The sequence below is a fragment of the Amia ocellicauda genome, chromosome 18 (genome assembly GCF_036373705.1).
Source record: "Amia ocellicauda isolate fAmiCal2 chromosome 18, fAmiCal2.hap1, whole genome shotgun sequence".
NCBI classification, from domain to species: domain Eukaryota; kingdom Metazoa; phylum Chordata; class Actinopteri; order Amiiformes; family Amiidae; genus Amia; species Amia ocellicauda.
The window spans coordinates 27,334,166-27,362,165 of record NC_089867.1 but is presented as its reverse complement, the minus strand read 5'-3'; the positions used below and the strand labels follow the sequence as shown (position 1 = coordinate 27,362,165).

General features: G+C 44.6%; 1 protein-coding gene across 11 annotated transcripts in view; it reads left to right on the top strand.

The window, feature by feature from the left end:
- hspg2 (heparan sulfate proteoglycan 2) overlaps positions 1-28,000 on the top strand; it is a 156,965-nt gene that overhangs the window by 55,375 nt on the left and 73,590 nt on the right. For all 11 annotated transcript variants that reach the window (XM_066691145.1, XM_066691144.1, XM_066691142.1 and 8 more), the window contains 23 exons: positions 9,007-9,116; positions 10,857-10,915; positions 11,531-11,691; positions 14,397-14,522; positions 14,880-15,062; positions 15,504-15,623; positions 15,942-16,073; positions 16,590-16,734; positions 17,511-17,662; positions 17,904-18,050; positions 18,817-18,980; positions 19,188-19,367; positions 19,617-19,813; positions 20,629-20,776; positions 21,593-21,720; positions 22,197-22,283; positions 22,790-22,848; positions 23,018-23,079; positions 24,402-24,542; positions 26,375-26,542; positions 26,736-26,915; positions 27,352-27,470; positions 27,774-27,885. In XM_066691145.1, coding sequence (XP_066547242.1) covers positions 9,007-9,116; positions 10,857-10,915; positions 11,531-11,691; positions 14,397-14,522; positions 14,880-15,062; positions 15,504-15,623; positions 15,942-16,073; positions 16,590-16,734; positions 17,511-17,662; positions 17,904-18,050; positions 18,817-18,980; positions 19,188-19,367; positions 19,617-19,813; positions 20,629-20,776; positions 21,593-21,720; positions 22,197-22,283; positions 22,790-22,848; positions 23,018-23,079; positions 24,402-24,542; positions 26,375-26,542; positions 26,736-26,915; positions 27,352-27,470; positions 27,774-27,885 — 3,080 coding nt within the window. The remainder of the gene's footprint in view (positions 1-9,006; positions 9,117-10,856; positions 10,916-11,530; positions 11,692-14,396; positions 14,523-14,879; positions 15,063-15,503; positions 15,624-15,941; positions 16,074-16,589; positions 16,735-17,510; positions 17,663-17,903; positions 18,051-18,816; positions 18,981-19,187; positions 19,368-19,616; positions 19,814-20,628; positions 20,777-21,592; positions 21,721-22,196; positions 22,284-22,789; positions 22,849-23,017; positions 23,080-24,401; positions 24,543-26,374; positions 26,543-26,735; positions 26,916-27,351; positions 27,471-27,773; positions 27,886-28,000) is intronic.

Sequence of the window (28,000 nt, the reverse complement as noted above, 5' to 3'; positions counted from 1 at the left end):
TTCCATTGTCAATTCCAGTTTTGCTGACGTATTGATGCACAATCAACTGTTGCAAGTAAACTGCAAGACCAGCAAGTCAGGAATATAATACGTGGTTCGTCCTGGAAGTGTGTAAAGTCACCTCACTTCCTCGGGCCAAACACTTTCTGTCCAAACCCAAAATGTAAAATACCCCTCAATCACCATACCCCTCACCATGACCGCTTTTCAGCAGAAACATCAGAAACCCCCCATGTTCTTCTCAACGGGGCTGAGAAACGAAACAATCCCAAATAGATGGCTGAGGGAAGAACAGCACGGTTTTCAATGACTCCCAAGGGAGCACTTACACCTAATTTGCTTCATTACCTCAATATCATCCTTTAAAGAGGGAGAAGGATTGAGTATTTCGCTACACAGACTCGGCGCTGTGGAGGGAAGCCAAGTACGTTTTCCTGCCAGGAGCTCCCGGCTCAATCCCCGGAGACTCACTGAGAAGCAGTGTGTCAGACTATGACTATGACTATGGATCCTCCGGGCTTCAGGAAAGGATGCATTGGGACTTTCATGCATCAGTACAGATTGTGTCTTTGGTGAGAGCTTAATTTAAAGCTGCAATGGCTGGATTTGCTCTGAACACTCGCTGTAAATGGTATAGTTGGCGGTAAAGCAGAATTGTAGTTGTTCAAGAACGACAAACCCATGACAAGAAGGCAGTGGTTATGAAACAGACCGCTCGGAAACTACAGCGCTTCAGTGGATGCATTACCTTTCAACAGCAGATTGGGACAGACCATGTGTATGTACAGACAGGTAACAAATTAAAGGAAAAACCCACATAAAGTGTCTCAGTGAGGTTTCGGGCACCACGAGCCCCAGAACAGCTTCACTGCTCTTGGCACAGTTTCTTCGAGTCTCTGGACTCTACTGGAGGGATGAACACCATTCTTCCAAAAGATATTCCTTCATTTGGGGTTTCGATGATGGTGGTGGAGAGCGCTGTCTAACATGTCGGTCCACAATTTCCCATAGGTGTTCAATTGGGTAGAGATCTGGTGACTGCGAAGGCCATAGCATATGATTCACATAATTTTCATACTCATCACACCATTCAGTGACCTTCGTGCCCTGTGGATGGGACATTGTCATCCTGGAAGAGACACTCCCATCAGGAGAGAAATGTGTCACCATAGGATAAAGGTGATCACTCAGAATAACTTTGTCATGATTTTCAGTGACCCTTCACTCTAAGGGGACAAGTGAACCCAAACCATGCCAGGAAAATGCCCCCCACAGCATAACAGAGCCTCCGGACCCCCTCACTGTAGGGGTCCAGCAGTCAGTCCTGTCCTGTTCTCTTGGTGTCCCACACATGCACTCACTTGTCCAGAATATGGTGAAGGAGGACTCCTCTGACCATGTCACTTTTTCCACATCTCTGTAGACCAGTGCCTATGGTTTCTGCACCACTGAACTCGCACTGCAACCCTACTATAATACAATTCTCTGTGTTGTTCTCCACGGACTGTTCTTGCTGACCCAGTCTGATCACGTCCTGCATTGACATTCTCAGTCACCTGGGAAAGAGCTGCTCTTCTGTTTGTCCTTACATATCGCAATAATGCACGAACATCACGGTCATCGAATGTGCGCTCTCCACCATAATGTCCAACTCTATTGACTGATGTCTTTCCCATAGATCTCAATGCAGATGTAACTTTAGTCACTGTTCCTATTGAAACACCAGCCAGTTGACCAGTCTTTGTGACTGAAGCTCCTGCCATTTGTGCCCCAATAATGACCCCTCTTTCAAAGGCGCTTAGATCCTTTCCTCTTGCCATCAGGATCCAAAATCGAGGTCAGCTGGGCCTGCTCAGCATTTGTATACATCAAGCCATAGAGCATGATGGGATGTTAATTGCTTAATTGTATCATTCAGTACACGTGTTTGGAGGCATCTGCATTCGTTATGTTCCTCCACTCATTTATTCAGGTTTTTCCTTTAATTTGTCACCCGTCTGTAATATATATGTATATATACACAAGGTATTGAAAGGTTGAAAGGACTGGAAATTATTTTTAAGGCGGCAAATGAACAAGTTCCCCTCTCACTCACCACAGCTAACGGCAACATCGTCCGCCTCTTCAGTGTGGGTGTATTGTGCTACTTTTCAGTATTGCACACAGATGTAATAATTCAGATGAAAAGCGTTGTTTCTTTAACAGATTGTGCTTGACTGTTCTGTGGTACTATTGTGTTCTAGTACTACATGATGCATATTCAGCCAGGCTTCATCTCCGTTGGCTTGTATAGAAACACAAATCTGGATTGATCTTGGCACAGAGATGGTTTCCTCATATTAGTAGAGATGCAGCTTTGTATGGAGTTGGGCTGATGAAGTGGATGGATTAAAGGCCAGTAGACCTGTGTGAAGGAAACCAGTAACTGCAAGGGTAGCAGTTCAAATGTTACCCTGGACGATTATTGCTGCAGCTTATATTTGTGTTTTGGAAGTTATTACTTTAATACTGGCTACCATTACAGTTCTCATGTGTTTATTTTATTAGTGAATATGTTCATCTTATTTCATTTTACTGCATACTTTGTCTGTCTGTCTCAGTCCAGCCCGTCTCGTGCCTGAAGCATCCAGGCAACCATCCGTATGAAATTATAAACGGCGGTGAGATCAGGAGTGACTTCACCACATGGAGCTCATCCTACATTCCTGAGCAGGACTCTCTCCAGACAAGGGAATAAGTGTGCGGCTGCCCCAGCACACGTGCATCGTACCGTACCGTAGTTATACTAACTCTCACCGGTGCTCTCTTTAGTTCCTCCTGTCAATGAAGGACAACAAACACAAACCATTGCTGACTTAGAGAGTCCCAGCAAAGTGAGGTCTTTAAAAGTCAGCCAAGACAGCGACTGGGAGGAAGCCAGATCAATCTGTTCTTATTAAAGAGCAGCGTTTATGAGTTTTAAATATATAAATCATGGTTTTTTTCCAGTTTGAGGGAATTGTTACTTTTTTCTCGACTCTTAACTGCCATTGTAGAAATATTAAATACAAAATAGTCAGATGATGGAAACCATTGGATTCAGTTTCTTTAATGCATGATTTAATACTAGTCAGTTGACTCGAATTAAAATAATCCACAAACTAATTTGTTGTAATCGAATCAAGTACAGACATTTTTCGCAGTTCAAGGATATCCTTGCAATAAAGGGATCATCCTAGGAGGCAAACGTATTGACTATTAACATATTTTACAACGTTATTTCAATATACTAGACCCTGCATGTACTTTAGTTTAGAAGTGGTATTACCAGGGTATTGTTCTCCGTATCTTATATTGCTTGTGTTCAGTATGAAAACATTTAATATAATGCCATTCTCAATTAGTTCTTACAAAACCACAATTGATATAAAGTGACCTGTGAGGACAACAATCAGGAGATAAGATTTTTTATGGAAGGTAGTGAAGCCAAACCAGGGTCCCTGTGGACAGTTGTTATAAAGGCTTTACTTTCCGTGGCTTCTCTGATTGGCCATCAGTATGTTTGGACAGGTTCGAGAGCGCCGCCCGGAGATGCTGACTCACCGGTGCACAATCTGGCAAGGAAACCATCTTTTGTTCTGTCAACCACTTTGGTGACATTAAGACAGATATCCCTCGCAACAATGACTGCTGGAGTCTCCCTGGCGTGGGTAGATATGTCTGTTTGGAGGAGTGCTTCAGCAATATCCAGAGACCATGTCTGTGGGCGTCATGTCGGTTTCCTTTGCACTCACTCACCACACCTGCACGCGTCTGATTGACTGAACATGAGAAAACACGATTACAAACAGGAAGGGCTAATTCAGGCCTGTCCTGCTCATGTGGAGTCTAGTTGCCTACTCATCTGAAGATCTTGTGGAGCAATTTCTTGAAGAAATATGAATTATTTGTTAACTGGCCAATTCTTCTTCAAAGTAGCAGTTCAGATTGTGGAAGCAAACAAGCAAATTAGTAAATATAATGGTGCTTCATGTTGAAATTTTGTCCCATGAACTAGGATGCCCTTTTTTAAGACACAAGCAATCTATTGTCAAGCCCAGACTAATGTGTATACAGTTCAGCTCCTGATAAAATGCTCTCTAAAGTATATACTTGATTCTGTTCAAATAAGTTAATGAGTTTATTAAACAGTTGGCCTTTTCTGTCTCAAAAGTATGCTCATTGCTGCTCCTATGGTCTGGTATTGTATTTGGCAAATCTGCACAGCCATCCAAATACATTTTTTATGTCTTACAATACAGAAACCAAAGGGAATTATTGTTCTGAGACCATCTGGTTTGCGGATATTGACTGGAGAATGATGAACTGGACTGATCAACCAAACTGACTTGATGTTTTGAGAAGAGTTGAGCTGTTCAAAGATTAATTAACGTGAAGTTCACAAACCAATGGGAGAAGAAATCGGTGGGATTATGGTTTTGAATGTATGTGATGGCCTTTCAAAACACACAAAAAGAGAGGCTTAAATAGTTCAAAAGCATCATGAAATTAGAGGGGCCCATCTCCTTAACATTCACTTTGGTATTTCAGTTTTTATTAAGAAGTTACTCCCGATACATGGTCTCTAATTTGTTGTAGGCACCTGAATGGGTTTTGTTTATGTTTGGGTCCGACCACCCATCGTGTCTTTTGAAGAGTGTGGAGTTGAGTTAGACAGTTAATTACACATCGCTTTGTTTGTGTGTGAGTAGATGTGCGTTTCCAACATTGTGGTCATTTTTTTTATTGTTGTCTAAAGTCATACAAAATGTGGATGTAAAGTGAAGACAATGGACAACTCACTCAACACAAGATGACAGTGCCTTCAAAGCAGGAACAACAAATGTCTGTACAAGTCTGGCTACCTTGTAGTTATCAGTGTAGTAAACACTGAACACTAGGATTTTCACTAGCTTTTCATGCAGGTCTACCTAAGTCTTTTTATTGATTGAGTTTCAAAAGCTCTTCTGGAAACGTAAAAATATCTCCAGGGAGACGTGTCTCTCAAACCCGAAGAAGTACATTTTGTAGAAATAGCAACAGATATCGTCACATATTATGTTCCCCCTTTCTGCAATGAAATGATTTTTTATTAGACTGTTTGTTCCAGAATACTTAGGAAGACAAATGTCAACATGGAAACAGCACTACAGTCACATAGACCTTTAATAGGACACTTGTGTATAGAAAGGTATGTTTTAGAAGTGAATGTGTTACTTTAATAATAATAATTATTATTAAAAATCCTGCGACCCTCACCAGGATAAGCGGTTTCAAAGATGGATGGCTGGATGGATAATTAAAAATACAGATGTGTACAGAACCATCATGCAGAAGATGGACAACAATGAGAGCATTACTGCTTCAGCCAAACTTCATTCCTCTTCATATGTGCCTGAAAATGTTATTTGACTTGACCATGTTACTCCAGCTGTTTGGCCAAAAGCGTTCAGTCACAGCTGGAAGACATGACTCCCACAGAGAGGGGAGTCTCTCCGCCAACGGCCAAGTGGGATCTCTTAACTCATGACCTTGGTATTCAAACGGAGAGGCCGTGGCATGTAGGGTCACAAGTTCTCCGGCTTCGCTGGCTCCAAGACGGGAACGAGATTGACTTGAAAGAGCATCCCTCTGTCGTAGGTGCGCGTTCCCCTTTTCGGGGGGCTGGAGGTCAAGGGTCAGATGAAAGCGGGGAGGGAAAAGGACAGCTCAGATGAGAGAGGCTGAATTGAGCCTTTGTTCCCAGCACAGGGCCGTCTCTGTTCGGGGCTCCGCCTGCGACAAAGCTTCTACAGTCCTGCGTGGCTTTAATAGGAAAGTAATTTTGTGAATTAAGCTTTAGGAATGCTTTTTTCCAGCTTTCTTGACGATTCCCTCCCTCTCACTGCCGACGGGGAATTCCCTGACGGAAAAAGTGAGACGCAGCCTTTAGAATTTGCCTACCAGCACCACTGACTGAAGGTCTGTAATCAAGTGCACTCAATCAAAACAGCGTGCTCTCCAGAGACTGGAGGAGAGCGGCACTTTATCACAGGAAGAGACCGTTTTAAACTCCGTCTAAACAATCGAATGGTAGACAAACCGATCTCCTAACCGCAAAGCTCTGTGTGTAGTCGGTTGTATCATTCCCAAAGCAGCGAAATATTGAGCTCGAGTGACAGTTACACAACAGTGTAACCACCGTAGAACAGGTAGTGTCAATAAAGAAACTGGATCGAATATGGTTGAGTTCGCTGGGATTTCAGCTGCTTTTCACGACTGGAGTTTCACTGCTTGCTGGTTGAAAAATGAGCCCCTTTCTTACAAAGACAAAGATCACAGGCTTTTGTGAAAGAGCCTTTCTGTTTTAACCCTTTTTGCCTGCATGCGTAAGGAAATGTAGATATGTTTTGGAAATTCATTTAAATCCTAAAATATATGGTGTCAAGCGAACGTGGCTACAGCAGCCGATTCGAGCAGAAAAACATCCTCCGGAAAAAATAAGAAAATTTCAATCAATTTCAAAAAAGATTTTAGATACAGACAGATGCGGATAAAAACATCACATGCAACATCCCCTGTGTGTGCAAAGCGTAGGTGTTCAGCACAGCGCACTGTAGTCAGCGTGTGGGAGAGAGAGAAACCGAGAGAGAGGAATCAGGATTCGAGGACAAGCCCTCCTGAAACGTGACGCCCGGTAGTGTTAACCTGTAAGAAACCGAGCAAATATTGACTTCCTCTCGGACTTGGCCTGACTTTTCTGGGTATTGCCAGCAGTATGTGAATGGGCCATTCTGCTCTGGATTTAACCTTTTTTTTAAGGTTCCCATTTTGCTTTTCCCTTTAATTCTTTTCATTGTGATTTTCATTATCAAATATACATTTATTTTATTTTATTTGAGCTCACAAGTTCAATAAGTTTCTCTTTCGCATAGTTTTTCTGTACCCTAAGTCATTCTGTCATCTCCAAGCCTCGGGATAGTTGCAGGGTATGAGTTCATACATCTTTCATCCACAATCCAACAAAATATATTTGAGATCTAAACAAATGCCTCATCCATGCTGCTCTGAAGCTGTGGATGTTGTGGGGACGGGTAAAGAGTGTAATGGTCTCTTCCTCTGCCACACACACGCACAATTAAAAGACTGTCTTTTCAGACTGCCGTTGAGTTTTTGGTGTCGTAGGTGTGGAAGGAATGCGCTCCGTTCCTGGAATTCGTTCCTCGTCTGCGGGGCGATTTAGCACCGCGGTGTGGAGGTTTGCCTGCGGCAGAGCGAACAGAACAGCCTTGGCCTTCAACAGAATGATGTCATTTTCTTTCTTCTCCTTTTTTTCTCTTTTGGAAAGTGTGTGCGCTCTCTCCGTGCTCTCTCGACAGCTGAGCCGAGGGCGCTGATGGAAGAGGACTCTATGCGCTCAGCTGGGCCTGAGACATGAACGCATATGAATGAGGAAGAATTAGCTGGTTGTTTGTGGTTTTTGTTAAAAATGGTGATGGATGTTTCCTTTTGTACCCTGCCAATTTAAAAGCTGCAATTGTTACAACAAGCTGCTCAATGCTATTACCCCAATGCTAACACTACAATATGAGATGCATAAATCTCTAATTGAATTTAATCTTTGTTTATACTCTGAAACTGGAATGGGAAATTTCTCAACCGATGACAAACATGGGGGAAGTGTAGACAGACCAAAATATCCTCTGACATAAGAACATTAGAAAGTGTCCATTTGAGAGGAGTCCATTCGCCCCATTGTGCTCGTTTGGTGTCCATTAGGATCATTTGGTTTCCAAGGATCCTATCCAGTCTGGTTTTGAATGTTCGCAAATTGTCTCTTCAGCCACATCGCTGGGGAGTTTGTTCAGATTGTGACGCCTCTCTGTGTGAAGAAGTGTCTCCTGTTTTCTGTCTTGAATACTTTGAAGCCCAATTTCCATTAGTGTCCCCGGGTGCGTGTGTCCCTGCTGATCTGGAAAAGCTCCTCTGGTTTGACGTGGTCGATGTCTTTCATGATTTTGAAGACTTGGATCAAGTCCCCACGTAGTCTCCTCTGTTCCAGGGTGAAAAGATTCAGTTCCTCAGTCTCTCAGTAGGACATTCCCTTCAGACCTGGAATAAGTCTGGTTGCTCTCCTCTGAACTGCCTCTAGAGCAGCGATATCTTTCTTGAAGTGTGGAGCCCAGAACTGTCCACAGTATCCAGATGAGCTCTAACTAGTGCATTGTACAGTCTGAACATCACTGCCCTTGTTCTCAATTCTACACTTTTGACAATATACCTGAGCATTGTGTTTGCTGCATACGTGCGGTCAGGCCTTCTTTTGGCATGGCGCAGTCAGAGCTATAGCATTGTAGGGAGGACTGATGTGTCAAACACAGGAGCAAACCACAGCACACATCCATGAAATAAAATGGAGGAAACCTTGGCCAAGCCAACCCCCTGCAGCACTTGGCCAGTTGTATACCGCCCCTTGGTGGATCCTGGTCACAGTTATCAGTTACAATGTAGGCTTTTACCTCTGAACAACGTGGAAGCCCCCTGGAAAAATGTTTCACAAACTAAACATTAAGCAAGATGTCTATACTGATGAACAGCTCTGTAATGGTTAATTGTGACTGACACAGCAGTTTATTGTATTGCATGGAATATAGCTGGTCAATACCAGACCGATTGTGTTTTTTTAGACCTGCAGATTTAAGTATTTAGAAATGTTGCGATTGAATGATACAGAAGAATTAACTGACACCTATTGAGATTTAAAATCAGTTCTGATCTCTTAAACCTGCTATCTTCTAATGATATAAAACAGCCTTTAACAATAAATGTCTTTTGTGTTGGAACTGAAGTAAAATAATTAAATTTGTTGAGCAAGTATACACAACAATCATCGGCTAGGCTTGATCCAAACTGCGGAATGATTCCGTGTTGTTTCCCAGTTTATCTACCCAGTCCAGTTGATTCCTCTGCTGGGACAGGTTGATACCGTTGTGCTTCCCTCTGTTTCAGTTTACTACAGAGCCCTCGTTAACTTCACCAACTCCATCGACTACATGCCGGAGCTGGACGACATCTACTCGCTGGTTTTCCAGGACATCTCCGATGCCGTCGTCGATACTGTGAGTAACTACAGGAGTCCCCGTTTCATTTTTAAAATCATCTCTGCTTATTTCTGCCATTAATCACTGGGTTCAGCATCACGAGTTACTCAGCGGCGATCCCCTGATGCCCGCAGCCAGTTGATCAGCTGACTCCAACTCTGATCTGAACGGACCTTTTAAAAGTAGCCTGTGCATCGTGCTGGGTTGGGTCCCTCCAGGATGAAGGTCACAGTCCCTGGCATTAATCTAACTAGAGCCGAAGTCCTAAAATATGTACCATTACATTATGTTCCTGATATGAAAACAACAGAAGGAAGTGTGGCGTTAATCTTTCAAGGGGACCATTAAAATCCCAAGAAGAAACGTTCATGTCTCTTTTTGATTTTCCAAGATATAAAATCTGGATTTCCGTTTTCAAGTGTCTGCTGAACTGTGAAATGTTTTGGGAATTAAAGATAAAGTTTTGTGTTGTGATACTAAAGGGGAGTATTTCCCTTTCCCTCGGACAGGAACGCTTTCATGTATTGTTACAGCTATTCAACACACAGCTGTAAAGAGTTGCAGTGTAAATCGTAGAGCGGGTTACATTTATAATGCAGTATGAATGTCTAGGAGCTCGAAGGTGAAATTGAATGCAGTGTGTAAAAACAAAACGCACCACAAATGAATGGTGCTGCTGACCCATCTCCTGTAGTGTTAAATAGTATTGTGCTGAGTCACTAGGTTGCCTAGATTTAGTCTCCTTCTCATTAACCACATTAAATGTCATTAACTGCAGATTTCTGGGTGTTATATATTTGTTTCTTTCAGTTGTACTCACCCAGCAAGACAGTTGTCACAAAATAAACACGTTTCAAAAGTCATACTAATGCTGGGAAATTAAAGGACTTATTTCACTGTGGTCTACAAGGCGGAAGTACACAGCACTGAACTGAGTGCCACCTGGGAAGATTACAGAATCGTTTTCCGCCGCTAAACCCACTTTGTAAGCTGCGTGTCTCTGCTTGTGTTGTGTCTGTGATATCCTCCTGGTATGATCCTTTGATACATGTGCCTACAGAGGGCCGAAGTTCAGACCTGCCCAGGGAATATATTCCAAAGACAATAGCTTTTTCCATGTCATACTTCCAAGCCTGTTATAACAAAACCAATGCTCTCACATTAGGCCAACAACTTGGGAACCCAGTTTACATATCAAGAACATCTCTTGCTGTAGTTTTTTCTTCTCACTGAACAGTTTTTTATTTGTATTCATTTAAAATCACCAGGTTTTTGGAAAGTTGTGGAAAAGTTTGAGTTACAATTGGAAACTGTGAGGCCCACATTGGAGCTGCTGTACCCTAGTAATGCATCACTACTGCGGCAGCAGTGTAAACGACTGTGTAGTGAAGACGGGATGCCGGATTTGTCCCCTCTTTTGCTGGCCTCTTGGGACTTGGGAACTGTTTACTCTACGTCCTTTTACCTGTTCTATGTAGCGCTGTGGGACACTGTGTGGTACAGGGCACTCTTTATAGATAAAGACTGACCATTCATATAAATACTTCAAACATTGACTTGGTGGAGAAAGAATGAAACACAAACTGATCCCAAAGGCACTCCTAAATCTCTCTCCCTCTCTCTCTCCCTCTCTCCCTCTCTCTCTCTCTCTCTCTCTCCCTCCCTCTCCCTCTCTCCCTCGCTCTCCCTCTCTCTCCCTCTCTCCCTCTCTCTCTCCCTCTCTCTCTCTCTCCCTCTCTCCCTCTCTCTCTCTCACAGCTGGAGTCTGAATACAACAAGATCCCCGGGATCCAGACCGTCAGCGTGGTGCTCATCAAGTGAGGAATTTACTCCCTTTTCTGGGACTGACCTGGAATATCAGGACTTTGTGGGCTCTGGCCTGGATACTTCTTGAACAGTTATGGGATTGATGTCCAGTCAAGTGCTTTGACCTCAGAATGAAGTAGAAACCCTAGACTTCTATAGAGAGTGCTTCAAATATTTTATGAAAAGGTCTGCGTTAAAATGTATCTTAATCGAATGAGCCTCAACACATGAACAGTCTCTACTAGGAGACAAATCCTTTCCGAAGGGCCTAGTACAGTGAGCCGAACTGCCTTCTGTATTTAGACAAATAGAAAGAGAAACTCTCCATATATTTATTTTTAAATATGAATCTCTACTCACTTTGCCAGTTTTTGGTTTGTTTAGTTTGTTTTGCACTTTGTAGAATTACTCCATTCTCAGATTTCAATCCAACAGTGAGATTCCCAATTTTAACCCCAGCCCTGTATTATCTTATGCAAACGAGAGGGAAATAAATGAGCTGCTGGCTTGGTGGGGACACGGTGCTGCGCGCTGCCCTGGTCTCTCTCTTGTGGGCAGATGTGGGTATCCTGTAGACTTGGCTTCCTCACAGACGCTGGACTCAGGCTGTGCCGTCTCCCCTTTAGGCAGCTGGGCGACGCCGTGTTCGTGGAGCTGGATGTGGGATCGGACGACAACAACAACGACCAGGAGATCCGCGGGGTGCTCTACTCGGTGGTGGAGGACGGCTCCATCGCCTCCTACATCACGTCCGTGGAGGGCTTCCAGTTCCGCCGTCTGGGGGCAGGTGAGGGTCGGTTTACAGTACATCTGCACCACAGTCAGTGCTGAAAAGCTTCAGATGCACACGGTCATTTCAGGGTGTTTGTGAGTGTTACGTTCTGTAGCTGACACCATGGGTTCCTTGAAGAAATGGATGGATAAAAGTGTGTGGTTGATAAACTACTTAAAAACAAATAACAGAGAGGTGGGCTGAGTGGCCCTCTGTAGCTTGAAACCTTACCTATGATATTGTTTTTACTCCCAACTATATTTTGTTATTCAGTTGCACCCCAGACACTATTTTTCATCGCTGATTAAGGTCACTTCAAGTCAGAGATATCACACTGAAGGGCACTTCAACTCAGCAAACCAAACTCTCTCGTCCAGCTTTAAAAAGCTCCTTCATGGTTCCTGTGGATCTTTTCCTAGTGCACAACTGGCAGCTTTGAAACACAAGTGTCTTTGATTTAGTTTTATAACACATATAACCAGGGGTAGCCAGCCCAGGTCCTGGAGAGCTTCAGGGTCTTCTGTTTGTGGTTTGGCCAAAATGCTTAATTGAGCCAATCAAATCCAGCATTTCCATGTTTTCACAGTATGCAGTGATCGATGATTTGGAGAGACCTGTAGAGGCTGCAGGATCGAGGCTCTGCAGGAACAGGGTTGGCCCCCGGCTAAGAGTATTTCTGTGCTTAGAGTTTACTTTGCGCATCTTGAGTGATTGAGCGGGGGGGTGTGGACTGCAGCCGTTTGGGTTCATCGAGTTACTCATGCCTCGTCCCGGCGATGTCTTCGGGTCGGGCCTAGCGGTGCTCTAGCTCGGCTCCCGTTAACTTCTCTTTTTGGTTCCAGCCGAAACTCCGGCCCCCGTAGAGGCAATGACCTACCAAGGTTTGTAAGTTGTCTCCTGCATGGCCACGCCAGATCCCTCCCTGTAACGCTGTAACAAGTCTGCTGCCCCGAGAACAGACTGATAAGCAGCCCCTCCTGTAACACCGTGTGTATTCATCCACACGCTTGCGGTCAGGAAAGGATGCCATGTAATGCTCAGAGCAGTGGGTAGACTATAGCTGCTCTGCTTTAAATTATCAGAAGACAGAGCACTATGCATTTCTTTGAGACAGTCTTTGGAGATGTATTTCTTTTTAATGGAGGGGTTTCTCTAAACTAAATAAATAACTTTTAAATTATTCTGTTTCAACTACTTAAAGGGAAAATGTTATGGCTTTCCTTGCACACTTAAAATACAGTAACCCAGAACTACTGTAAATGATAAATAACATTGTCTTGCAAAAAGCATAGCTCCTGAAGAGAACACCTGTCTGCAATTTACTACCAAATAAATGCGATTCAGTCGCTTCTCGCAATATGTATTTTCAAAGCTGAGCATCAGGAATTCGTCAGCAACCTCTTACTGGTTTTTCTCATAAATCACAACAACTTTAATAGTCTTTACGCAAACTCACATAGCAGGTTGGTCCATCCTGTCGTCTATGACTGTCAGTAAGAAAAGACTGCGGATTTCGTTTCCACAAATTTCCGAGAGAAATGTCACTTCAGAGGCAATGGACCCACTTTTTCAGGACAGCATTGAAGTATCCCAATACACGAGCAAAGCTCTTTTGTGGACTGTTCCAAGTCAAGGACCACCAACAATGGCAACAGTCTCTGACACAGTGATGCTGTTGGATGCGGTGGAAGTACGTTTGACATCAAGTCGTTGAAAAGTTGGATTACAGCTTTGGCCTTTAGTCATCAGCTTTTAAACACTTTTCGTTTTGATTGTTACTAATTAGAAAGTAAACAATGAGCCAGGATGATGTGTTACATGCAGCAGCTATTCTCGGTGCCGTATTTAAAGCCTGGATTGATATAAAGACAAACAGACCCTGGACTTGTTGTGATCTGTGTGCTGTGATGGAGTGGCATGCAGATGACACCCCTGTTAGCATGTTGTGTGTGGCATGTGTCCGCGGCATCAGTCATCCATGTTACAGTGACTTCATGACTGATGGCCGCTGTATTGGGTACAGAACAGACTGCTACCCACATCATTTCCATACATTTGTTTGTTTGTGAGTCTCCTGCTACACTGCTCTAATAAACATTAAATACATTTCACTCTTAGTACATAAACATGTATGTATTTAAATGTGTTAAAATGTAATTTCAGAAATACAATATCAAATTACAAGGGATTTATTTTGTGCTTTTTGAATTGAAACACACTAAAGCACAACAAGTACAAACTTTAGAAATCTTTCATATAACCAACTGTATTTTTTGTATAATTATAATTTGTACATATACGAATATTTTGACATTAACAAACACATTTTTTGTATTTGTTTTAATCAATAATTGTATTTCTGATATCAAGAATGGCCAAAATTATCATTCTTGATATTAGTATTCATTTCTGATATCAAACATTGAGATTTAAATGCTACAAATGCCAAAAACAGACAGACGCTCAAATAAATAGAAATTATGCTAGATTCATACTCATGGAGGTTACAGGAAGATCTTTGATGAAACCAATAGTGATTAAATGTGAGTGTTTCTCAGTTGGGAACTCCTCAGAAACTGTGGCTCATGTGTGTGTCGTTGCGAGAGTAACAATCCTCAGAGCGCAGAGAGCGAGATGCGCATCCAGGAGATTCATTCTGTCGCACTGGACTGCAGCCTGCAGTGCATTAACCCCCCACCCTCTGTGCCCCCCGGCCGCAGTGATCTCCAGCCCCCGGACCTGCATGAGCGACGAGTTCACCTGCCGGGACGGAGGCTGCGTTCTACTGGAGTACCGCTGCGACTTCAGACCCGACTGCCTGGACATGTCCGATGAGTTGGACTGCGGTGAGTCGTCCTTCGCTGCCTCTGTGAAGTCCGGCCATGAAACATAGGCTTTATTCTAGATTCATCCTCTATTCTTCTTTCTCCAATAAATAATAAAGATAGCGGCTGTGAACTCCACATTGTTTTTGTTTCGACTGCAGCCAAGCCGGCTGTAAATCCTAGTCCTTTGTGAAATGTCCATCTGTGTTTTCGTTGACTGCGTTGTACTAAATCAGAACAGTGTGATCAATGGGAAACAAAACCAGCATTTTTTAATGTATTCACTGTTTTCAGTAAAAGCATATTAGTAAACCAGTTCTCTTCTTCCATTCACGCTTGGCCCGATGCTCATGTGTGACTGTTCCTCTCTCTCGTCAGATGTCCCCACTCCCGCCCCTCCGGTGAAGGTAGTTACAGCCAAGCCCCTGGTGGACCATACGCTGGTGGCCCGGCCGTGCCAGGTGGACGAGGCGGTGTGTCAGAACGGACAGTGCATCCCCCGGGACTACCTCTGTGACGGGGAGAAGGACTGCAAGGACGGCAGCGATGAGATGAAGTGCGGTAAGTGCCGGGATGGGTACCGCGGAGCCACCATCACCATGAGCGGAGGTGGAGATACCGGGAGGAGAGAGAGAGGGGCGTCACGGGGAACGAGGGAAGAGTGGCTAGAGGGGAAGAGGTGTGGAGAGCTGGGATTAGGGGCGATCGGTTTAATAATCCTTCCAGTCATTCTGAATGCTGTGTTCAGTGCCGTAGCAGGTTGGGGAGTTTGCCGCTCCAAATCCCTGGTTCAAACTCTGGGTGATTATATTTTGTTTCACAAAGGTCAAATTCAAATTTCAAAGTGATATACGCAGGGGTGTACAGCTCTGGTCACAGAGGGCCTAGTTCTTATGGAGCTAATGGTTTAAATCTGTTAAACCTACTCTGTGCCTTTGCTCCTCTAGTACTGATAGAAATCTCCCCGCTTTCTAATTCACAATCCCCTTGGCGTCCAAACAGGCACTCCCTCGCCCTGCGAGCCCAATGAGTTCAAGTGTGAGAACGGTCGCTGCGCCCTGAAGCTGTGGCGTTGTGACGGAGACAACGACTGCGGGGACAACTCCGACGAGAGCTACTGCCGTGAGTCCTGACTCCCCCGGCCTCCAGGGCTGAGGCAAATGCTCCTGCCCCTAATGTTCTGGAACTCAGTTAATTTAGTCTTGTATATTTTTTTTAATTATACTGATATAAAAATATATTTGTAACTGAAGACTGAAGCTAGTTATTACTAGCTATCATCATCATCATCATCATCATTATTATTTTACATGTTGCAGAAGCCTTTTATCTTTCTTCCCACTGAATAGTGAAACGCTGTCTCCCAACATTAGACCTGCTGATGATCGGGGGTTTTAGTCTCATGTCTATAAAGGTACTTTTCTGGTCTCCCCTCTGTAGCCACTAAGGGTCCAGCCGACACCTGCGCCCCGGAGCAGTTCATCTGCCTCAGTGATCGCGTCTGCATCCCGGCCAGCTACCAGTGCGACGAGGAGGCGGACTGCGCCGACCGCTCCGACGAATACGGCTGCAGTAAGAGCAACAGGCACCCCGGCACACCTACACATGGGCGTCCTCTTTCATCACAGCCCAGGAGTCCTGGTTGTTTCGGGGATGCTCTGGCACCAAACCAATCTAAACCGTTGCCCTCTCCCTGCCTTGTCAGATTCAGTGGTTACATGTGGTACCATGATTTTTGGTTGGTCCTCAGATACATAAGAGCCATCTGTCATTCACCATTTAAGAGAGATATGCTGTCAAAACGCCAGGTCTCTGTAAAGTTTCTGCTGTAGGTATCGACTTCAATATGTTTCAAGTCACAGGTGTGTGTGAATCAATCCTTCTCCGTTGTCGATAAGCTGCCTTTCTTTTGCAAGACATTTGCTAAACTGATCTCCAGTAGATGGTCTTCATCCCTCTAGAGACCTGCAGAGAACCTCGTTACCCATTCTGTGGAGCTTCAGAACGCCTCTATCTGCGTCTCCTAGACCGCGGTGATCATCTCAGCGCAAGAACAGACCTTCTAATTTCTCTCTTCATTCTTCTCAGACCCCCCCGAAGTGACCAGTCCCCCAGAGGAGACTATCATGGCCGCCCGTGGAGAGACGGTGACCTTCACCTGCACGGCCGTAGGAGTTCCCACTCCCATCATCACCTGGAGGCTCAACTGGGGCCACATTCCCATCAGCGGGAGGTACAGAGGCTGGAATGGTCACCTACTAGATTTCAGTGCCAGACAAATCAGCCAGGGGCCTGGGAGGGGCGCGCCCAGTGAAAGACTCGCAGTGTGGGATGTGTCCCACAGGACTGGGGGTTTCCCAATCCCAGCTACGCTACAGCTGTCTTTTTTGGAATCTGATTTCTTTTGTAACTCCAAATAATAATGACATGAATCAGACTTTTGGCAGATGTTATGCAATTGGCAGTTAGATAAGGGTTTTATAGGTGAGTGGACATCTCCCAGCTGTTTATGAATTGTTTTGAAAGCCCTAGAAAGGATGTGGTGAAGAGAGATATTAGTCCAGTGAAGAGGTTTAATTCAGTAACAGAGCTCAGCTGGAGAGAAACCCTGAAGACCCTGCAGATCTCCAGCACTGGGTTCTGGGAGTCCTGCCAAAGGGGCTACTGTTGCTAAATGTCAAGCTTCAGTACACCTTCATAAGCTTGGCCTTACTTGATTTTTTTAGAGGATTCAGCCTGGATTCAGGAACTCTTCCTGAACTCTTCCATTTCATTTCAATTGGCAAAATATACCTAATTTAACTCCATCCGCAAGTATTTAAGTCACCCCTAAACCATCTTGAACTTTGTCTCTCAAGTTGGACTGCAGTAGTTTCTGCACGTAGTTGAACGCCAACAAACCATGACAAATTGAGACTCACAAGGACTGGAGTCTAGAGAGAAGCATTGTGCTGGAAGAAAGAAGATTATTTTTCTGAAATCATGAATGTTTTGATTCTGCCTCCTCAGAATCATGATGACCAGTGTAAATGGCCGGGGGACCCTGACTATCCGAGACGTGAAGGAGGGAGATCAGGGAGCGTATACCTGTGAGGCTATTAACGCCAAGGGAATGGTGTTTGGCATCCCTGATGGGGTACTGATTCTCAAACAGAAACCAGGTGGGCCAAGATCCTTCTCACAACTGGTGTGTGTGTCTGTGTGTGTTAGCTGTCTACATCCTCACTGCATAAGAACAAGACATGGTAGTCTTGTGATTTATGGTTCCAGAGTGGGAGGGTATAAAAGCAAAAACAAATTGGTAGCAGATGTAACATATATGTATGTTTGAAGTACATGTTTGAGGTGGTTGTTTTTTCAGTCCTCACACCCTATTTGTCTTGGGGTTTGTTTGTCCTCCAGGCAACTGTCCTGACGGTCACTTTAATGTCGAGACCAACTCCCGCTGCGTCCCCTGCTTCTGCTTTGGCATCACCAAGAACTGCCAGAACACCAGCCGCTACCGGGACCAGATCCGACTCCGATTCACGGAAGAGGAAGATTTCAAAGGTACTGTCTTTCTTACATTGACTAGTGGGAAATCCTCCAGTTTCATCTGTTTGTCACTCCCTGGTGGGGATCTCCAACCTGTGGTCCTCAACACTCGAGGGTTAGGTTTTTAAGCCCGATTGTTCAATTGATCAAATGAAGCCCGATGGTTGAACTGGTTTTAGTAGAACTGTTTTTCAGAGTAGAACAACCAGTCAGTTTTTCTGAGGTACTGTTTTTATTATGATGATGTTTATCTTCTCCCTGTGGAGAGGAACTGAAGGGTCATTGCTGAAATCTATTTTTTAATGGCCAAATGAAGGTTACATGTATTTATTCCATAAAAAAATCTGTAGAATCAACATAAGGAAATACAAGATTTGTTTCCCTTAAGCTTGTATCTTTTGGCAAGTATACCTGAACAAGGGAGATTAGATGGGGATTTTATTTGAGTATCCAAATCTCTGAAATGTATTGACATAGGACTGCTGCAACAATCAAACAAGACCCTGAAGACTGTAGATTAACTCAACCTTTCACTGCCTTCCGTTGCTTTCTCTTTCACTGAGTGTGTATGAGTCCATAATTATCATCCGATAGCTGTCTTTGTATGGCCTGCTGTTTTTACACAGAAGTTGGAGTGGTGAGCCAGTTGATCATCGATTCCACAGAGTATAAAGAAGATTAAAACCTGAGGATTCAGATAAGCTACTGGTCATCAATGGAGCCTCCAGATGACCTGCTCTAACTTGTTATCTTCTGATGCTGTTTCTCTCCATTCCCACAGGTGTAAACGTGTCCTTCCCCTCTCGGCCAGCCAGCCCTCCACTCTCCAACTCCCAGACCCTCATCAACCCCGAGTACGAGGAGTTTCAGTTGGTTGATCTCTCCCGGCGATTCCTCGTCCTGGACTCTTTCTGGACCCTCCCAGGGCAGTTCCTTGGCAATAAGGTACGAGTGGACGCTGCACTCCAAGTCCAATGATGAGCAAAGCAGGTTACTCAAAGAATTCATAGCGTGAAACATCACTTCATCTTGCTGGTTACGTCCTGTTCCCGAGCCTTTCTTCCTGTATCAACACTGATCTCAGCGTCCATGTGTATCAGACGGCTGTGATGGTGGTCATGAGTCTGACACTAACAGACCCCTGCTTTGCAGATCGACTCTTACGGAGGTTCGCTGAAGTACAAGGTGCGCTACACGCTGGCCAGAGGAGAGACCGAACCCCAGGACAAGCCCGATGTCATCCTCGTGGGGAACGGCCAGAGACTGCTGTACCAGCGGCAGAAGCCCACAGTCGCTGGCGTGGCAAACCAGAGGGAGGTGGTCTTCACAGAGGTACCTGGGGCCACAGCCAATCGCTCGCAAGTTGCGTTATTATGGGGAGATAATTCATATTGTAAAAGTACCTAGCAACCTAAAAATATTGGCTCTGAATAAGGGTGCTGACACGTATTATGTTATTTTAAATGATTGAGCAGGAACACAAAGCTGCAGTTTATTTCTGAAAGTGACACGTGATCCAAACACACATGGGCCCTCCTGGAACATGTCGAATCATGCCGTGATGCTCCCGTTCCTCCTCAGGATAACTGGAGGCATTCCTCCGGGCGGCCGGTGACGCGCGAGGACCTGATGATGACCCTGGTCAGCCTGGAGAGCATCAGCATCCGCACTGTCTACGACAACAAGATGGTGAGTGTGGGGCTGAGCGACATCGTCATGGACACCACCACCAAGGAGCTGACCACCCAGGGCCCGGCGCTGACAGTGGAGGAGTGCAGGTATAAACCCGTGAAATAATGTTGGTGGACAAGTAATGACGTACTTACTGTTACCTCCTGTGTTTGGACCAATCGGATGCAGATCCTGGAGAATTAACAACTGCTCCATAACCTTGACAGATTATTTTACATTTCTTGGTATTTACATTAGTAAATCCTTGAAATCTAAAATCATTGGCCGTGATCTTCCTTCTGGTGACTCTCTTTACATGAAGCTCAACCCCAAAACGAGCAAGCAAACTCATCTCTGATTCCTCTCATCCAGATCACCACCTTTTTTAGCTCCTCCCCTCCGGCAGGCATTACAGATCAGTCAGCACCAAATCCATTTGTTTAAAAAAACGTTTCTTTCCTACAACAGTTAGAATATTCAACTCTCAGTTTCAGTATTGCATTGGAGGTTTGTGTTGGTTGTGGCTTGTTGTTGGTGAGTTGTGTTGGGATGTATGATGGGAAGTTATTTGTTTAGCACTTGTGTATTTGTTTCAAAAGCTGTACCGAACCCAAATAGCAATAACGAATCTTGAATCTTGAATGATGAATGATTGATGATAATGGCTCACCTTTCTCTGGTGGAAATTATGTAGGAACTGTAGCTCACAAATAGATTGTATGTGTATCAAAAATACAATAACTGCCGGAACTAAAATCACTGTTCATCTACATATACTGTTTTAATCATGCTGTGGCCCTTATCCCTTATCCCTTACAGGTGTGAGGTTTCACACCACAAAATACATCACTAGTAAGTCCTGGGTGAGAGTGGAATATCTGGGGACGCTTTGTCGTTAATGGACATTTTGTTTTTCCTTCAGATGTCCTCCGGGCTACACGGGCCTGTCCTGTGAGAGTTGCATTGCTGGTTTTGAAAGGGTATCTGGCGGATCTTATCTGGGAACCTGTGTTGGCTGCAACTGTAATGGACACGCAAGTGCCTGCAACCCGGTCAGCGGACATTGCCTGGTAAGAACATACCTCAAATCAGGTAGACACCATAGGAATACTAGGCTGCTTTCAGCACTGATATCTGCTGTCCCTACATCCGCTTTTCATTTGCTCAACTGTTTGAGACACTGGCATCTATGCACATAAGTTAGAATATTTCAGGGTAGGAACATCATCAATCATCAGGATTATTTAATCGATGCGGTTTATTAAGCCTGGCCGTGCTGCAGTGGCCCTTCAAATGCAGAAGATATTCACTTTGACCAGTGCCATTAGTAACATTTTCAGCTAAACAGCAAAAAAAGACCTGATGTGTTAAGACATGACAACAGTTCAAATCTGACAACCGTTTAAATCTCAATTGTTGCCGTAGTTGCTGTCATATGGTTTCTGTTCTTCATAAAAGTGGAGTATCGACAACATGAATGATTATGGACATTTATGCCCTGTGCTTGTGACGTATGAGCATCCATCTTGTGTTCCTGTTGTGGCGGGACAGGAAGAATAAATATAAAATACTAAGGCTCAGTTTCAAACAAGGTAGGGATTTATTCTGGTGCAGTAGACAGCCCCAATAAATAGCTGGGCTCAGGGACAGCTTAATAGCCAAGATAATAGAAGTAGTACAGGTCGACACGCACAAGCTTCATTCAAGGCAAAAACGAAGCCAGTCTCGCTCTGATTCTGTTCTTGGGTTTAACTTCTGAATCCATATTGGATCATGGTGTGAGTTTAATACGTTCTTGACCTCGAATAGACCCTTGTATCATAGTGACAGTGTCTTAGATTAGTGTCAGTTTAACTGAGAGGGGAATTGTTACTGTTGTGTCCCAGAGCTGCCAGCACAACACCGAGGGCCCACAGTGCGATAAATGTCGACCCGGCTACTTCGGGAATCCCCAGAGAGGCCGACCAGATGACTGCAAGCCCTGCCCCTGCCCCTACATCGAATCATCTCGCCGGTAAGAGACTGCAGACCACCGACTGGAGATGCTTAGGCTCAGTAGTTCTCAGAGTTTATTGCTGATGCCCCTACCTGCCTTTAGAGATGTAATTAACGGTTACATTGTAATTACAGTTTATCCATATTTATTTCTCATCAAATTCATGGAGATCTGACGGCGAATCAAGTTTTGATCGATTAATCCTTTTTATTCAAATAACAATTTAATTCTGCAATAAAACCACCTAGAAATATCCCAGGCCTCTGGAAATCACATGACAGCAGGGTTTCTAGTCAGGGACCTCAAACAGTAGGTAAAGCCATTATAGGGAATTATCAGCACATTAATGAAGATCAACATCCTCTAATAGTGAATGAGAAATGAGGCATTACTTTCTACTGGCACAGTAACACCTGTAATGCATTCAGGAGTGTTGTTGTGTTGCTCCTGCACTCAGCACTTCACGTAAGGTCTTTGTTGCTGTTTGCGTGCAGGTTTTCAGACACCTGTTTCCTGGACACTGACGGGCAGGCTACCTGTGACGCCTGTCGGCCTGGCTACACTGGACGGCGGTGTGAACGGTGAGGGAATAAAGACATTTCCTGCCTCCACCCCACTTTGGCAGCTGGGCTCTTTTTAATGGGCAGGGTCTGGGAAACACAAACACAAAGGCAGTGGCTTAGGTTAAATGACAGTGGTTTATTTTTGCGGTTGAAAAATAAAACTAAACACAAAGCCTGGCTCCTCTTTCAGCTGTCACTCATAACGGAATCTCTCTCCACATGGACTGGGCTGCTAAATGGCCTGCAGGAGAAACGCACACAATCCTGACCAAGGAAAACCAATCCACAATGGCCCATGTCTCTCTCGCTAGGCACCCTCGATGGGGCCTGCTTTCTCCATGTTGAACCTTTAATTGATCTAATTATTGACTTTTGTTTCAACCTTGAGATTTGTTTCCGCACTCCTAAAGAGTCACAGATCAGGTAAGTAGCGGACAATCAGGCTGCAATGAGAACGAACAAAGAGGTCCACAGAGACTTTCCCATTGATGGCACTGATTCAACTCCCTTTTCTCTTTGCTCAGGTGTGCAGCTGGCTATCAAGGCAACCCCCAGCAGCCCAACGGCAGGTGTATCCCAACAGGTGAGAAAGAAATACAATTGTATACCACTTGGAATAGAACTTAAAGAAAGAGAAAAATAATAAGATGAATTAGAGAATTCGTGATTTGTATAGATCACATTGTTTTCAGCATCCTTTAGTTATTACGCTTTTGGAGTTAACAACAGTTTATTTTCTTGCCCATTGTTAGGCGCTTCCAAATGTGACAGCAGGGGAACTCTGGACTCTAACAGCCGGCCCTGTACTTGCAAGGTAATGTCAATCACCTTTAAAACACAGCGAACAACTTTTAAAATGGCTTTCCATGCCATTTCTCTCACCTCAGCCTCAGAATTGACTCAAGGCTGAGTGAATTGAATCCAGCTTTGAGATTCTGCTTATGAAAATGATGACCATTTTTAGGAACCATTGTCATTTTGTGAATCTCCCCCGTTGACCAGAAACCAGCCACACGTTTGCGTATTTCAGTTCTCTTGGAGTAGTACAGCGCTCCTGCATTGTGAAGCAACTGGGCAGGAAGTGAATGTGCATGGTGCACATTCCTGTGAATGGTAATAACCATCATGATGGTGTTTGATTTTAATTAGTTCCTTTCATTAGAAAACATGTATAAAACAAAGCAAGAGTAAAACAGTTTTTTTTGACGATGACATTTAAAACAGAATGAATTGAAGATAAGGCAGGTGTGAAAATTTGTTTTCAAGTTGGATGTGAAAGTGGTGCCGGTCACTCACAAGGTGCCTTTGAAATTGCCACTAAACCTGTCAGATTCGGCACTGAGCTATTTACATGCTGTATTCATGGAGCATCAATGTTAGTCTTGAAAGATGGCGTCTGTCAGAGCCGCTGAAGTAATGCAGCAATAAATCCAATCAAATCACATTTCAATCAGTACCCCCCCAACCCCAGCCCGGAGAGCCGCAATCACTCACGTTTAAGAGGAGTCTTCAGTCTGTGGCTAAAAATCAAGTATTTCCTGACTTAAGTTGATGCGTCCATTTAAGGAAGACCTTGGCAGGAATAAAATCATGCATTCCTGTCACTCTCCAAGACCAGGAATGCAGAACCCTGAATTAGGTCTGCAATTTGAATGGAGGATAATGTTCTTCAATTTGAAATGCCAAAATTCGGAACTGAATAAAAAGCATAATGTCCCTGAGACAGATATGTTGAAACTGTCTATATGTAGAAATGTTTCTATGTTTTTCATTAAGTGAAATTATTAGAAAATGGTTAAATGAGTAAAACAACTGAAATAGAAAAACTGCTTTGTTAGTGGTTGCGGGTGTAATACTTTACTGATTGAATGAAGATAATGACTTAACCTGCTTTGATCTGGAGAATAGTGATGCTTAAATTTCTGTTAGTTGGTGTGACATATCTGACCATTGGAAATCACTCCATTAGATTGTATTTGGGTAAGTATTGTATAACGTTCCTGAAATATGTTTGGTGTTTTCCTAATAAGCGAAGGAGAAGAGATAAAGAGTGAGAAAGATGAGCAATAACATGTTTGTGAGGAGAGATGAAAGGGTGACATATGCAAATCATAACAATACTGATTCCCTCCCCAGCCCAATGTTGTCGGTGCCCTGTGTGATGAATGCAAGATCGGATCTTTCAACCTGGTGCAAAACAACCCTCTGGGCTGCCTGCAGTGTTTCTGTATGGGCATCACCCAGCAGTGCGCCTCCTCCTCCTGGAGCCGAGACCAGGTGAGTGAGAGAGAGTAATAGAGAGAGACCAGGTGAGTGAGAGTGAGTGAGAGAACCAGGTGGGAGAGAGAGAGTGACAGAACCAGGTGGGTGAGAGAGAGTGAGAGAGACCAGGTGGGTGAGTGGCCTCACCCTAAATGACACAGAAGTCAAATTCCTGCTCTATGCAGATGACCTAGTCCTGCTGTCGCCCACAGAACAGGGGCTTCAGCAAAACCTGGCACTGCTAGAGCAGTACTGTCAGTCCTGGGCCCTGGCAGTAAACATGAAGAAGACAAAGATCATGATTTTCCAAAAAAAGGCCAGACCTCAGGGAAACAAATACCACTTCACGCTAGGCAACACTACCCTAGAACATGGGGTCCACTCAGTCAACAGGACTACACTAGGTGGGACAAACATCCAATAGAGACCCTGCATGCTGAACTCTAAAAACATACTGCAGGTGCACAGGAATACACCAAACCATGCATGCAGGGCAGAATTAGGCCGCTTCCCAACTCTCATTAATAAAAAGAAAAGAGAACTGAAATTCTGGATGCACCTGAAGAAAAGTGAGTCAGACTCTCTCCAGTACAAGGCCCTCCAAACCCAAGAGCTCAGCCCTGAAAAGAGTCCCCTGAGTCAGCTGGCCCTGAAGCTCACGGCACTGACCCCCGCTAATACTGCGAACAGAGACCAGCTTCAGGTCAGCACTGCTTACCTGCCCCCAATTAGAGTCAACCAAATCATAAAGATAACCAAAACCTCCTATCTGGAACATTGGAACAATGAAACCAAATCCCAAAGTAAACTGGATTGCTATCGGGCCCTAAACAGAGAATACACCCTGGCAGAGTATCTCTTCACTGTCAGAGATACGAAGCAGATCCTTACCAAGTACAGGCTCAGTGACCACAGCCTGGCCATAGAGACGGGCCGACACAGGCAGAGCTGGCTGCCCAGAGAGGAGCGGCGCTGTGGTCACAGAGAGACAGGAGAGGTCGAGACAGAGATGCACTTCCTCCTCCAATAAATATGCCAAATTAAGGGACACATTCTTTAATAAATCCATAAATATTATAAAATCATTTTCTGAATTGATAAATGAAAAAAAATAGCTATCCTCCTGGGGGAGGGACACACAGCCCCCCTGGCCGCCCAATATGTAGCCGCTGCCACAGCCTGAGGGGCTCACTGTGAAAACATACATGAGCACCAGCTGTAAACTTGTAAACTATATAAATAAAGTAAATGTACATGTCTATGTACATGTTTTTTCTCCTTTTTCTTACCTTTTATTATTTTTCAATGTATGTATATATAATATAGTTAGTTATATATAATAATATAACTGCTTTGGCAACACTACGAAACTGTTTGTCATGCCAATAAAGCACCCTTGAATTGAATTGAATTGAATTGAGAGAGAGAGACCAGGTGAGTGAGAGAGTGAGAGAGAGAGAGACCAGGTAAGTGAGAGAATGAAAGAGAGAGAGACCAGGTGGATGAGAGAGAGGGAGAGAGACCAGGTGAAGGACAGAGAGGGGGAAGTGTTCAAACATCGGTAATGATGGTAGTGAAGTATTTTAATTCACCCCTTTTAAGTTGGGAACATTTCTGGAGATGACATAAGAACATAAGAACATAAGAAAGTGTCCAATAGAGAGGAGGCCATTCGCCCCATTGTGCTTGTTTGGTGTCCATTAATAACGAAGTGATCCAAGGATCATATCCAGTCTATTTTTTAATGTTCCCATCCATGGGACATCTGTGACCACACTGTATCTCAGACCTTTGCCTGTGAAGACCGTGGCAGTTGACCATCTCCTCTTGCTGTGTTTGCGTTGAAGTTGCGTTCGGGCGAGGAGGTCTTCTCCCTGTCCAACGGGGCCAACACCCGGACCATCAGCCAGGGCGTCCTGCTCAGTGGTTCCTCAGAGATGGCCTTCAGGACCTTCTCAGACATCCCCAGTGATATTTACTACTGGGTCCTTCCACAGCGCTTCAGGGGAGACAAGGTACAGGTTGCCTTCCACACTTTTACCATTGATTCATAATTTGCATTTTCAATTACATTTATAAGAAGTAGGAACGTGCTGATGTGTGGATGGATGCAAACTGAAGTGGTCGCCAAATATCGCTCTGTTTCACTGTTCCTCACTCACTTTCTTTTCATCCGTCTATTTCCTCTTGCCTGTCTCCCTTTGGCAGGTGACGTCCTACGGGGGAGAGCTGAGGTACACGGTGCGGTACGATCCTCGTCCACGCTCGAGCATCATCGAGGGCCAGCCAGACGTGGTCCTCCAGGGGAATGGTATCTTCCTGGAGCACTTCTCGAAGATGAAGCCCAGCCCCAGGGTGCCAACGACCATCACCGTGCCCTTCAGAGAGGTACCGATCGAGAAGTCATGTCAATCAAGCCAAGGCTTCCCAAACATATAGTTCTCAGTGTAAGGTTTTGTGTTTATTAGCAGTGTTTTGAAACTTGTACATTAATGCAGGGGTGTCCAGCCCTGCCCCTGGGGAGCCATGGTCCAGTCACCCAACATCTGAATAGCCTTCAAACCTCAGGGACCAGGTTTGTCTTGAAGTGAACCAGTGGCTGTTGATCAGTGACACAAATATCTTGTCTTGTGAATGTCGATATGGGTTGAGGCACCATCAGCAGACAAAGATACAGTGGAAATGCACTGGACTGACGTGAAAACACTGAAAGGAGTCAAATGAACAACTTTCTGGCTCAGTTTTCCACAGCTTTTTCAGGAGCCTGTGTGTAAATACTCTGTGTAAGTGTGTGTTTGTGTAAGACTCTTGTCTGTGTCCTCAGTCTGTGTGGAAGCGTGCCGATGGACAGCCCTGCACCCGAGAGCATCTCCTCATGGCATTGGCAGATACCACCGTGTTCATGATCCGGGCGACTTACGCCGACAGCATGTCTGAGACGAGGTAAAGTGCCGGCTGAACCGCAGCGATGCGCGTAATGACTGGTCTTATATGGGTACAGCTATAATTGTAATTGTACATATCTTGGGGCACAGTCATGTAAAGCACCATGTATAAGCACACATACATAAAAGTTTTCACATCCAAATAAAGGCAGCTCCGACATCACATTCTTTCAGAACAGATTGAGCCCAAAATTTGCAAATACACAAAGTTTTTCAGACAAGAAATGGAGAGCATCTAGCTTGGAGCTGGTCCTTTAAGGCTGTGGGCCGGTGTTGTGTGAGGGGCATGTCTGTGTTGCAGTATTTCCAACATCCGGATGGACATCGCCGTGCCGCAGTCCACGGGCCAGGAGCGCGCCCTGGAGGTGGAGGAGTGCGCCTGTCCCCAGGGCTACCGAGGACCCTCCTGCCAGGTACCCACGGTGGCCAATGAGCCGCCCTCCTCACTGCCTGTCTGTCTGGTCAGCATCAAGAGACTTGAACTGACGATTATTACACAGCAGCTGTATTGGTCCAGGGATGTATTTT